We start from the raw sequence: 14,445 nt of genomic DNA, 5'->3' as shown, positions 1-14,445 counted from the left end.
TATTTCTAACAGTATTGCATGAAATTTTAAACAATCAAAGCTGACTTAAAAACAAGTACTCTAAATTTATTAGTGTACAAAACTTTCAACTACTCTTTTTTTTTTTTTTTTTTACATAGGACACTTTCAAGTGGTAAAGAAATTCACAAGGTAAGGTACGGTGGAATTCTTTTACGACTTTGCTGGACACAGACAACTCACCCTAGATAGGTAAGTATTTGCAAGAATATTTTAAAGTAAAGTGGAAAAAAAAATTAGCAGCTGCTTTTGTTACTGAGTTTTAAAAACTCATTACATTTTCTAAATAACCAGCTGAGCTATAACACACTGGAGATGTTTTTAGGAAATTATAAAATATAATCATGTTAACTCAAAACTGCCAAATGTATTTTCCTTATTTCTCTGAATTAACCCGCTTTTAAAAGAAATATGAGCTATCATAAAATTTAAAGGAAATTACCAAAAGGAAATGTGGAATTAAAATGATTAATTTGGGCATCTAAGTGAAAGAAAAATTGCTCACGAGAGCTTGGATGTTATACATTTTAATCACAGGAATGAAATGTCAACTATCTCACATTAGAACACTGCAATATTGGTGATGCTTAAGCTCTTATTTTCAGAACTGTGTGGGTATTTCCTGACTTCAGTTCTCACAACATCTGAGACAATAGGTGAGAAATGAGAAATGGGAGCGACAGGAGAGAGTGACACACACAGAGACCAAAAGGAGTACGCTAGAGAGGAGGCTAGCATAGCTGAACCACCAGTATTTCCTCCCAGGGGCATTAAAATCAGTGAAATAAGATCAATAGACAGTGTTTATGCTATATGTCTGCAAATAGAAAGCTCTGTGATGGGAGAAAATGTGCTCTTTCAAAGACTGAGGACTCTCCTGGATAAGAAGAGATGGTGGTTCCTAAAAGGCACAGAGTAAGAACAGGGTCAGAGCCTCCTTTGGGTTTTCACAAAGTTTGCTAGTTGAGCTTTTAACCAGATCCATTCACCTTGACCTGTATTCATCAGAGATGCTAAATATCAAACAGGAGGCCTCGCCCAGGGCTTCTGCTGCCCATCAGGTCTCCGATGAATGGAGGAGCCAGGCAGGGTGGCTGGGAAGGTATTTACTCTTAGTTACATCCTGTCACTCAATATAGTTCCTCAGAACAAAAGTTCCCTTTCTCTGCCATCCTCACAGCACCCTCGCTGACATGTGATCACAAAGTCACCGGCACGGTGGGGTCCTCTCCTTGTGCCGGTTTCCTGACATGTGTGAAGTTCACTGCACCTGAGTCATGCTCCAGGGCGGGGTGGGGCCCAGCAGAATCCTGCATCACTTTGAGCCATTTTAAAATGTCGTCTTTAGTTCCGTGTCTCCACGGCAGCCAGAAAACTTGCTTCAAAAAGTGACTGGACATGCTAATAAGCAAACCAAATGCTTCAAAGCAGTATCATCAGTCCTCTCCAGCCTGCTTTTCCTGCTTCTGTAGAGAGAGGCCAGTCACCACCTTTCTATTTCAGTCACACTATAGTTCTGTGGGAACTGTCATTTTCCTTTACTGCGGTTTCCAAGGCTCTAAAATAACCTTCTCATTAGCTTCACTCAAGTTCATTGTTAACATAAATAGGCCAAAATAGGCAGCCTCGTACAGTACAGAGCACTTTAAGGGAACATTATCAGCACTGCTCATCTATTTATGTCCTAAACAAATATTCAAGACAGCATGAAAAAATCCTTGGTTTTTCATATCAGGAAATATACTGGAGATAGTTCTTAACTTCCTGGAAATGAATTAAGATGACTGATAACTTTTAATTCTGTTTAGGCTTAATGCTTTCTGTCACATCCAGGTGGCCAACTAGCAGAAGCTTGAGTAATGTGGAAAATATGTCTGTGCAGCTGCTGGCAAAGAAGCAAAATTATACTTCCTCAGAAACAGTGTGACAGAGTTCCTGCAAAGGAATGCAATGTTGGCTGATTTGTAAGCAGAACAGCCACTGGTATGTACCCTTCAATCCAGCGCCAACACTGCCTGGCCATATCCCACTCTGGAACTGCATGGAGGGAGCTCATAAAAATAGAATGGCTCCATTGTGGCTCAGGTGCTTTTCTTTCCTGTCCACCCTCCAGGATACATTCATGCTTAAGATGAGGCAGGAGAACTAGCTCTAATGAAAAGCAAACAATGCCAGAGGATAAAGTAAGTCCTCAATGGTGGCAGAGGATAAGGTAGGGCAGAAGTGCCCCCTTCGCTACCTAAGAGCTTCTCTACCTAAGGAAAAGCTCCCCTTAGCTCAGTGTCCACAGCTACCTCTGCTTGCAAACCTTAGCCACAACCATATGACTTCAGTCCATCAGTGAGATTAGAGATTTGCACTATGTTGGGCTTGCACAGAAGATTTCAAACATCTTCCCCAGGGGCGTTTCAGAACACAGGATCAATCTGGAAACAAAATTCTATTGCAGGGGTTGGCAAACTTTTCTGTAAATGGCCAGATAGTGAGTAGTCTTTGTGGGCTATGTATGGTCTGTTAATCACTACTCAACTGTGTAGATAGAGCTCAAAAGCAGCCACAGACAATATGTACACAAATGAGTACGTCTGTGTTCCAAAGAAACTTTATAAAAACAGGCAGTCGGCTGGATTTGGCTCCTGGCCATAGTTTTTGGACACTCGCTCTATCTACTAAGTAGACTGATATTGCTACAAGAGTGATGAAGAAATTATGATGACCAGAACCAAGCTGTTCTGGTAAAGCTAACCTAGGGTATTAGAAGCCAGAATAATACTTGCTCTTCATGGGGTCAGAGGGGTTGGAGGAAGTACTGTTGTTGGGACAGAAAATGAGGAAGTTTCTGGGTTAATAGTAATATTCAGTTTCTTGATATGGATGTGGGGAAAATTTATCGAGTTTTGTGACAATTCATTTAGGAGTTGTGAAAATTTCTCTGTGTTTGGTACTTCAGTAACCTTTTTTTTTTCTTTTTTTAAAGAAAAAAGAACCAATCTGTTTTAAGGAAGAAATCATTTTAAGAGAAACAAGGTAGAAAAGCTTATCTCAAGAGTGTACATGTTGGTCAAAGTGTACCTGGATTCCTAGCTGTGGCAGTGAGAAGGACACAGACCAGATTTTTCTTAGCATGCTTTAAAAGAAAAAATGTGGTAAAAAAAGCACATAAAATTTGCCATCCTAACCATTTTTTAGTGTACAGTCCAGTAGTGTTAAGTATATTCACTTCGTTGTGAAACAGACGTCCAGAACTTTTGCATCCTGCAAATCTGAAACTCTCTCTCTGTTAAACAACAACTGTGTTTCCTCCTCCCTGCAGCCCCTGGTAACCACCACTCTACTTTCTGTTCCTATGAATTTGACTACTTTAGATACCTCATATAAGTAGAATTGTATAGTTTTTGTCTTGTTTGTGACTGGCTTATTTCATTTAGCATGATATTCTCAAGGTTCATCCATGTTGTGGAATATGACAGGATTTTCTTCCTCTTTAAGGCTAATACTCCATTGTCCATATATACCATATTTCATTTATCCATTTATCTGTGAAAGAATATCTGGGTTGCTTCTACCTTCTGCCTATTGTGACTAGTGCTGCTATGGACATGTGTGTGAATACATCTTTAAGACTGTTTTCAACCCTTTTGGCTCTATATCTAGAGGTGGGATTGCTAGATCATATGGTAGCTCCATTTTTAATTTTCTGAGGCACTTCCATACTGTTTTCCATAGAGGTTACATCATTTTACAAGTTTACCAAGTCCGCAGTGCCAAAGGGTTCATTTCTCTACATCTTTACCAAAGCTTGTTTTTTTTGGGGTGTGTGTGTGTGTGATAGTAGCATTAGCCCATTTCTTCAGAAGCCAGCTTTGAAGGTTGGCATGGTCTTACCTCAATTAAACCCAGAGTATCGAAAGGCCTTTAAGAAAAGTACTTTGAATCCTTATGAAACTTGAGGTTTATCCTAAAGGGCCACAACATTTTGATATGACTTTGCCATTTTTGCTCTAAGTTTCTGAATTTGTTAAACACTCCTTGCCAGTATAACGCACAACAGCAGACTAAAAGATGTATAGCAAGAGGAAAATTTTTAAATTTCCTTGTGTGTATCTCCCAAAAAAAGGTAATACCATGATTACCAAAAAAGCAACTAAAGAGTCATCTGTAACTTATTTCACTAACTTTGGTCCCACTACACTAGAATAATGGAATTCTCCCAAATGGAGCAAGTGGATTGGCACAGGTAGAAGCAAAGAATACTCCAAAGTAATGACACAATTAGGAAGAGAACGTGTGAACTGAATCATTGGAAGGCCAAACAGAAGAACCAAGCTCCAGGAGCTACAACATGTAGTTGCCTACCTTGTTCTTCCAGAAGGACTCGCACAGCTGAGTTTTCCTCTACTTTTTTCCCAGCTGCTGCTGCTTCTTCTTCAGACCATTGCATGTGATCCCTACCAAAAAATGAAAAGGTTGTAATACTGCCTCATAACTGAAGGAAGAAAAAGCGTGACAAGGGATACATCTTTCTTTCTAGAATAATCAAAGGCAAATGATACAGACTAATTCCATGTTGAATGAATATATTTTGTGTCAGATGTTTCTTCTGGTAGTGCTGGTACAACCATATAACTCATACAGATCTTCTGTTAAAATATGACTGGGCTGCAAGTCCAACCACCTTTTGGAAATGACTGCTGAAGCCACGTCCCAGGAGTACTACGGTGTGTGATTATTTGGGTGCTAGTATGGTTTGCTGTATTTTACTCTAAGGCTATATTTATTTGCCTTTTTGTTCGTTTATGAATACACCATTCTTTTTAATAGTTTTAAAATCTCCTCTTATAATACTTATATTCTAATACTTCACTATCATAGAGATGAAAGTTTAAAATTATTTTGTATTACCCTCATTTTTTTATTATGTTCAGTTAGCCAACATATAGTACATCATTAGTTTTTGATGGTGTGTTCAATGATTCTTATAATGCCTAGTGCCCATTACAACATGTGCCCTCTTTAATACCCATCACCTAGTTACCCCATTCCCCTATCCCTTTCCCTCCAAAACCCTCAGTTTGTTTCCTGGAGTCCAGGGTCTTTCATGGGTTGCATCTTTCTCTGATTTCTTCCCATTCAGTTTTCCCTCCCTTCCCCTATTGTTCTCTGTGCTACTCCATACGGTCCACATTTGAGTGAAACCATTACGTAATTGTCCTTCTCTGCTTGACTTACTTCACTTAGCATAATCCCTTCCAGTTCCAACCATGATGATGCAAATGGTGGGTATTCATCCTTTCTGATGGCTGAGTAATATTCCATCGTATATATGAACAACATCATCTTTATTCATTTCATCTGTTGAAGGACATCTCAGCTCCTTCCACAGTTTGGCTATTATGGACACTGCTGCTATGAACACTGGGATGCATGTACCCCTTCTTTTTACTACATCTGTATCTTTGGGATAAATCCCTAGTAGTACAATTCCTGGGTTATAGGGTAGGTAGCTCTTTTATTATTGTTGTTGTTGATTTTTTTTAAATTGGGGTATCTCTATTTTTAATGTCTTTCCATACTGTTTTCCAGAGTGGCAGTATAGCTTGCATTTCCACTAACAGTGTAAGAGGGTTCCCCTTTCTCCACATCCTTGCCAACATTTGCTGTTTCCTGTCTTGTTCATTTTTGCCATTCTAACTGGTGTAAGGTGGTATCTCATTGTGGTTTTGATTTGTATTTCCCTGATGGCTAGTGATGCTGAACATTTTTTCATGTGTCTGTAAGCCATTTGTATGTCTTTGGAGAAGTGTCTGCTCATGTCTTCTGCCCACTTATTGACTGGATTATTTCTTTGGTATCCTCAGTTTTTTAAGTAACTTTAGATTTTTCTCACTGGTCATCTTAATTTCTGTAAATGGATTCTTTAACATTTAAATGATAGAATAGTTGATATAGTATATAAGAAGGTCAACTTTCCAAGATCTGGCACTTTCTAAAAGTATTTTCAGTTTCAGAATTTATATTCCTATGCGAGGAGATATTATTTTCTGCTGCTAAAATGTTTTCAAGCAACATCTTTATACAAAAAAGGTGGGGTTTCTTGGGGTTTGTTTTTACAAAATTTGTATTTCTTTTTTTGCAATAGTAAGGTTACAAATGAGTGATGTAATTTCCTGGAATAAACTATTTTTCTAAACAACAAAGAAGCCACATATCCAAAATTCAAGCTCCACATATCCTATTGATAACTGTAAGAAAAATCACTCCCATTGTTATCTTCATATATTTGTAGCTATCTCACTGATGAAAAAGGGTGAAATACCAAATTCTTGACATGCCTCATAATGGTGGCTAAAAAACATTAATTGAGCACTTAGGATGATCATAATTGTTATAATGATAATTACTACTATTATTTATTTTGTTGCTAGGCATTGAGCTTCCATATTACACACATATATATCTTACTTAATCCTTTCAAAAACCCTATGAGGGGGTTATAATCATGCTCATTTTCATAACAGGAAACAGAAATTTAGTAACTTACTCGAGGTCATATAGCTTTAAGTGACAGAACCAGAATTCAAACCCAGGTTTGTTTCACTTCAAAGTCTATCTTCTCGACCAGTAGTCTATTACTGTCTACTATGACAGTGGGGGATCCTGAGAGATTTAAGACTTTATCCCTGTCCATAATGGGTTTTATATGATCCTGATGCAGGCAGATTAACAATGTAATGATAATACACTAATATTATCAATGATAATATGTAAATGACAATACAATACAGCCTACTTGATTAGCATCTAATGTATGCAAACATAGCCAATTAATGTTAGCGTAGGGCAGACAGGAAGGCTTGAGAGGGAGGTAAGTTTGGACTCATCTTAGGGAGAAAGGAGGTGGGCAATTTGTATGTTTCATTAGGAAGCTGACAGCTGGGTAATGGTTAGATTTCAAAGGATCTTAAGTATGAACAGTTTAGTAATGTATGAGATAAAATGAAGTGGGAGGGACTCGTGGAAGGGAGACCAATGAGAAGCCTATTGCAGTGGTCTAGGAGTAATGAGTCCCAGGACTAAGATGGTGGCAACGGCAAACAGAGACACGGGGAGCCACTGTGACAAAAATTGTATCTGTGACCTGGAAGTTAACTAGCTGGAGGGAGAGAGAAAGAAGAATAGAATCAAGAACAAGTCTAAGGTCTTAAAATGGATTTCAAGGAAAGTGTGTGTGTGTGTGTGTGTGTGTGTGTGTGGTGGGTAACCAAGACAGAATAAGGAGTTGCTCTGGGTGAAATGATGATAAGCTCCATACTATTTTAAGTCATGTTTATGCAACCAGGATATAAAAGGGCGTATTCCAGTGGCCTGGCTATAAATACACCACCAAAAGGTGAGAAATTGCTTTCTTTTAAGAAGGATCAAAATTGGGGCACCTGGGTGGCTCAGTGGGTTAAAGCCTCTGCCTTCGGCTCAGGTCATGATCTCAGGGTCCTAGAATCAAGCCCCTTATCGGGCTCTCTGCTCAGCAGGTAGCCTGCTTCCTCCTCTCTACCTGCCTCTCTGCCTACTTGTGATCTCTATCAAATAAATAAGTAAAATTAAAAAAAAAAAAGTAAATGAACTCTTAAAAACACACACACACAGATTTTTGTTTTGACTTATTTTAAGATATGTGAGCAATAACATATGTAACTTGGACCTGGCAATTATATTTTATAATTTATATATATGAATACATAGGGTATTATTAAATGATAGTTATGGTATTAAAGGCAACAAGTAGTTTATTAAAAAAATAGGATTTCCAAGGCTGGGTACAAGTTTCTCATCTATAAATTTCTACAGCATATAAGAAAGAAAACAGAACAATCCATTTCCCTGTATAAAAAAAAAAAAATCAAGCTTTGAGACAATAAGGGTATATATGGTCTTTAGCTTTAAGCATTTGTTTTAATGTTTAGTTTAACTTGCTTCTTCCTGAGTATTTAATAGATTTAGTTATTTCTTAAATTGCTGTAACTTCCTTACACTGTTCTTTATATTACTTCATTTTCTTAACTGCTAAGTGAGGGGAATATTATATCCTAAGCCCCTGAAGAACAGATTTTCCACTGTATAGTTACAGAATCCCCACAGAAATCTATAAAACGTTCCTACTGTATTTATGGGGACTTCCTTCAGACCTGCTGCTTTATGGCATTTTTTTATATTAGAAGAGTCTGATTCACATACACAAAAACCCAACAGACAGCAATAAGAATCATTTGGGCTTATAAGTAATAAATACAATTTCAATAGAATTTAAGCACAGAGACAAATAACCAACAGAAATAATCACGTATTTAACAACCATTGCCATTACCACCAAAGGAAAAAATGGTTCATACTGTTTGACCTATGAGTTGTGCTTCTAGGAAATTATTGTAATAAAGTAACTCAAAAGAACAGAGAATTTCTGTATAGAAAAGTACCTGTAAAATGATATTTGCTAGAATACCAAATATAATAGCAAAAATGTGGAAGCAATCTCAGTGATAGGGTAATGAAAAAATTACGGTAACTTAAAGGAATATTATGCAGATACTTAAAATGATAATAGGAAGTTTATGTGGCAACATGGAAAAATGTTTATGAGGTTAAAACAGCAGTTCCCAAAATTGTATATGTATTATAATCACAACTAAATAAAATTATAGAGACATTGGGTGAAATAAAAACAAGTACATTAGAATAGTGGAATTAAAATGTAATAGTCTTAAAATTTCCTTAATATTATAAAGCTGCTTCAATCAGAGGTAATTTTTTTTTGGTGGGTGGGGAGGGGGCAGGGGGAGAGGGAGAGAATCTTAAGCAGGCTTTACGCCCAGAGTGGAGCCCAATGCAGGGCTTGATTTCACAACCCTGAGATCATGACCTAAGCCAAATCAAGAGTCAGATGCTTCATCAACTGAGTCACCCAAGAACCCCTCAAGTAGAGGTAACTTAAAAATATACATAGTTACAAAAAAACTATATGTTTAAGATATATAACAATGGTCAATAAAATTTTTTTTAAAAAGATTTTATTTATTTATTTGACTGACAGAGATCACAAGCAGGCAGAGAGAGAGGAGAAAGCAGGCTTTCCGAGGAGCAGAGAGCCGGATATGGGGCTTGATCCCAGGACCCTGGGATCATGACCTGAGCTGAAGGCAGAGGCTTTAACCCACTGAGCCACCCAGGTGCCCCAATGAAATTTTTATGTCATCCTTTTTTTTTTTTTTTTTAAAGATTTTACTTATTTTCTGGGGCACTTGGGTGGCTCAGTGGGTTAAAGTCTCTGCCTTCGGCTCCGGTCATGATCCCAGAGTCCTGGGATCAAGCCCTGAATTGGGATCTCTGCTTAGCAGGGAACCTGCTTCCTCCTCTCTCTCTCTGCCTGCCTCTCTGCCTACTTGTGATCTCTGTCTGTTAAATAAATAAATAAATAAAACCTTTAAAATTTTTAAAAATTTATTTTAGAGAAAGCACGCGAGTGAGAGAGAGCATGAGAGGGGAGAAGGTCAGAGGGAGAAGCAGCCTCCCTGAAGAGCTGGGAGCCCAATGTGGGACTTGATCCCAGCACTCCAGGATCATGACCTGAGCCGAAGGCAGTGGCTTAACCAACTGAGCCACCCAGGCGCCTTTACGTCATCCTTCTTAACAGAAAATCCAGCAATACTTACAATAAAAAAGAAAATATGTTTTCTTAAAAAAAAAAATTAAGCAGAAAATTCAAAATATACTTAATATTTTTTCTGAAAACGTGAATTTGAGAAAAAGAAATCTCAAAAATAAAAGATAGGATTTTTGCGTAAGAAATTTTTACAACATGGTTGATAGAATTTGTCTTGTCATTTTGCAGTAGTTGTCAGTCTTATGACCTCAGCTCGTGAATGTGCATATATATTTCCTATTCCTTGTATATGTAAAGTATAACTCAATGATGATTCCTTGCTTTCACAGTTGATTGCAGTAACAGTCTAAATAATTGTGCATCTGGTTTAGTTTGGAAAACACACACACACACACACCCCAATTGTTTAGCTTGGGTATTACCATTTTTGAGGATCATACCTACCAAAAATTCTGCCAAAATGTACCACTTACTATTGTAATTTTTAATAATCATATATAGACTAAAGTGCCCAGTGCAAGCTATGTGGATAGAATGTTTTTCCGTCTGTCATCTACTGTGTATATATGAGTATCACTATAAAACAAAATTTAAAGACAAACTTAACAAATTTCAGATCACTCGTGAATTAAAAATAAAATATTCTTGGGGATGACTGGGTGGCTCAGTTGGTTGGCTGGTTTCGGCTCAGGTTGTAATCTCAGGGTAATGAGATTGAGCCCTGAATCAGGCTTTTTGCTCAGCATGGAATGTGCTTGGGACTCTCTCTCCCTCTCCTTTTGCCCCTCATTCATGTTCTCTCTCTCTTCTTCTCTAAAAAATAAATCTTTGGGCACCTGGGTGGCTCAGTCAATTAAGCATCTGCCTTCGGCTAAGGTCATGATCCCAGAGTCCTGAGATCAAGCCTGGCATGGGGTTCCCTGCTTAGCAGGAAGCCTGCTTCTCCCTCTCTTTCTGCCTGCTATTCCCCTGCTTGTGCTCTCTCTCACCATCAAATACATAAATAAAATCCTTTTAAAAAATTTTTTAAAAATCTTAAAAAAATACAATTTATGTAAAAGAAAGAAGTGGAGGCTATTAGTTTCAGCTTAAAATTATTTCAATAATCCTTAATTCCATAGCAAAACCATATTTATTACATAGTTACAATTACAATAATAATGGAAAAATTTAAAGACAAAAAGTTTAACCTTTCATTTAAATATCCTAACAGATTAACAGTCCTTAATTTTTCAAGTTCCTTTCCTGTATGTGTATACACACATATACACCAACATTTTTCTATATAGCTATAAAATCTTCTTAATTATGACTTAGAACTGCTGAACAGGACTTATAATTTTGGCCATGACAGAGTATGGGTTTACCATCCTACCAAAACCAATGATAAAACAAAACAATATGGGGCGCCTGCGTGGCTCAGTGGGTTGAGCCGCTGCCTTCGGCTCGGGTCATGATCTCGGGGTCCTGGGATCGAGTCCCGCATCGGGCTCTCTGCTCAGCGGGGAGCCTGTTTGCTCCTCTCTCTCTCTCTCTCTGCCTACTTGTGATCTCTCTCTGTCAAATAAATGGATAAAATCTTTAAAAAAAAAAAAAACAATATGTGAAGGAATTGTTTTTAGATGCTGGATTACACTTCAGACAGTGCAGGACTGTGATCCTTTAAAGGAGAAACACAAAAGGTCAGTCACCACATTCATCCTGGTTTTCTGTCAGGATCATGTTCTAGACTGCAGGGCAGAGGTAGAGCCCAAGCAAATAGTGGATGTCTTACTGAGTGGCACTTTTGTGACTTGAGAAGACAGAGATCAGGGTTCAGAGTTCCTGAGGTGTGAAACTTTATGCATTAGAATACTGAAAAAAAGGGGACTGGACAGAGGGGCAGGCTCCTAAAGTCTGCAGGAGAGTTCTCCTAATGCTTAACTAGCACTGGCTATTCACCAACAAGACAGAACCTACAGGTCCTGATGGACAGAGAGGATTCTGGGAGTGAAGGTAGCAAAAAGAGAACTGACTGGACATAGGCAGTGCAGTACTTGGAGATAATGGAATTCTGGCTAAGCCAGAGTGGAGAAGCCTCTCTGAACACCTCCATTATTCAATTAAGACCCCAGATATGCCATACTATAGGAATAGAGGAAATAGGAAAGAGGAAATAGAAAATAGGAAAGAGCAACTGTAGACAAACTATAGCTATTCAGACTTGGGGATCTGGTATATCTCAAAAGTAAGTAAAATGAGGGGTGCCTGGTAGCTCAGTGGGTTAGGTGTCTAACTCTTGATTTTGGCTCAGTTAATATCTCAGAGTTGTGGGATTAAGCCCTGCATCGGGTTCTGCACTGGGTACGGAGCCTGCTTAAGATTCTTTGTCTCCCTCTCACTCTGCCCCTCTTGTCCTCTCTCTCTCAAAAACGAAAAAAAAAAAGTAAATGAAATGAGCCTACACTTTAAGGAAAATAAATGACAATTTTTGCTGCCAAAGTTAATTTTGTGTTTTAAAGCAAAAATTAGAATTTTGAAAAGTTATGCCCACCACCATGAATTGATAGCTTCCCAATACTTAACAGATTTTCCTGATGAAAAAAGTGGTAATATTACAAAAATGATTTTTAAATACTGTAAATAAAATGTGTCAACATTCAAAAGACTTACATAAAAGAGGGAATCAAACTTTTCCAAATTACCCAAGCAAAATGAACATTTTTAAATGACGCAGAGGTAAAATATCCAAAGTACAAGATACATAAATGAAATATAATTGATATGATTTCATATTCCATATTACAACTAAGAAACTACTGTTGCTGAGATGTAGTGTAATATCAGGAAATATACCTACAATTATCTTAAAATGCTATTAAAAAACTCCTTTACTAAGGGCACCTGGGTGGCTCAGTGGGTTAAGCCTCTGCCTTCTTCCTCCTCCTCCACCTACTTGTGATCTCTGTCAAATAAATAAATAAAATCTTAAAACAAAAAACAAACAACAATAACAAAAAAACTCCTTTACTAGCGCATATCTGTGTGTGGCCAAATTTTCTTCACATAATTCAATCTAAACAACATATCACAACAGATGGAAGGAAGAAACAGATATTTCAATCTAACTTTTTCCATTAAGCCAGAGATTAAAGATGGGGCACCTGGGTGGCTCAGTTAGGTGGCTGCCTTTGGCTCAGGTCCATTATTGCAGGGTCCTGGGATCCAAGCCCCACATCAGAGCCTGAGAAGCAGAGAGCCTACTTCTCCCTCTCCGTCTGCCCCTTCCCCACACTGTGCTCTCTTGCTCGCTCTCTCTCCCTCTCAAATAAATAAAATCTTAAAAAAAAAAAAAAAAAAAGTCAGACATTAAAGAGACTTGCAATTATTTCAAACAATGGCACTATGGGGCACCTGGGCAGGTTATTAAGGATCTGCCTTCAGCTCGGATCATGATCCCAGAGTCCAGGGACTGAGCCTTGTCCTGGGCTCCCTGCTCAGCGGGGAGCCCGATTCTCGCTCTCTGCCTGTTGTTCCCCCTGCTTGTGCTCTTTCTTCCTCTCTTTTGAAATAAATAAATAAAATCTTAAAAAAAAAAACAACTGAAAAACAATGCCATTCTTTTTGGGAAACAGATATTTTCATTAAAATATATAATTTATATGAGATGTAATGGATAATTGTTGGTTTAGAATGAATTAAATATTTTTAATGTCTCAGTTTTAATTTCTAATATGGGAAAAATCAATAAATACAATTTAGATAAATACAATTTAGATCCTCAAAGATTTGAGTGAAAGGGTTCTGAGACCACAATTTTGAAAATATTTTTCTAGAATAACATGTAAAAATAATGTAAAGATATATAGCTAAAAAGCTAGTAGAGAAAATAACAGAACAAATGAGACAAATAAAAAATATAAAGATAACCTGGTTATATTAATTTACAATGCTAATCAGTACTGAGTGTTATTTGAAATTTCTTTCTTCTTTTATCTTTCTATTTAGAGAGAAGGAGAAAGGGAACAGGGGAGCGGTAGAGGGAGGGGGGAGAGAGAATATTAGTTGGATGTTTAACTGACTGAGTCACCCAGGCCCTCCCTCTCTTTTTCTTTTTTTATATTATTTTGATAGATATAAAAAGGTACCTTATTGTTTAATTTGTACTCATTTTACTGTTGTCTATTTCTGCATATGTTTAATGTACTTCCTTCTGGATCAACTTTCTATGTCCACTGTCCATTTATCCACATAGCAAAAGACTTAAATGCTTTTCTAACAATGTAACAAATATTCTATATGTTAACTCTGATACATGGTCATGAAAAATCATTTTGTGTCTCTCAATTTTTGTATTAGTAAAACAATAATTCTCAAAATGGTATATAATTAAGTGCTTTGAAATTATAATTATCCTATTTCTTCAAATCTAAGATACCATTATTTTCTGTACCAGTAAGAAAGGAAAAAACACTCCAATTACAATTTTAAGATGGATCACGATTTCAGATATGTTAATTGTGAAACAAATGTGAGTCTCAGATGAATGAAATACAGTTATTATAGGTATATCAGCTAATAATTTAATTTCAATTAAATCTTTCCTACTATCGACACTATCTTATACTAATGACTCCTGGCTATCCACTTCCCTTTTCAGCCATAATAAATATTTCCATTGATTATTTTTGTTAGTATATCAGTTTCTTACTTAGGACTGAATGACTTATAAAGGACACACAGAAAGAAACAATGGCTTCCCATCTCTGTATATAATGGAATAGAGATCATAG

General features: G+C 37.3%; 1 protein-coding gene across 6 annotated transcripts in view; it reads right to left on the bottom strand.

Annotated features, from left to right (window-relative positions):
- Positions 1–14,445, bottom strand: part of METTL8 (methyltransferase 8, methylcytidine) — an 85,543-nt gene that overhangs the window by 21,701 nt on the left and 49,397 nt on the right. For all 6 annotated transcript variants that reach the window (XR_006602466.1, XM_013052060.2, XM_013052059.2 and 3 more), the window contains one exon: positions 4,375–4,466. Coding sequence is in view for 5 of the 6 variants with exons in the window: in XM_013052060.2 (XP_012907514.1) it covers positions 4,375–4,466 (92 nt within the window). In the remaining variant the exon portion in view is untranslated. The remainder of the gene's footprint in view (positions 1–4,374; positions 4,467–14,445) is intronic.

The sequence above is a fragment of the Mustela putorius genome, unplaced genomic scaffold (genome assembly GCF_011764305.1).
Source record: "Mustela putorius furo isolate JIRA1106 unplaced genomic scaffold, ASM1176430v1.1 tig00003869_pilon_pilon_pilon, whole genome shotgun sequence".
NCBI lineage: Eukaryota > Metazoa > Chordata > Mammalia > Carnivora > Mustelidae > Mustela > Mustela putorius.
The sequence above is the reverse complement of the archived record's forward strand: the minus strand, read 5'-3'. Positions and strand labels throughout refer to the sequence as shown.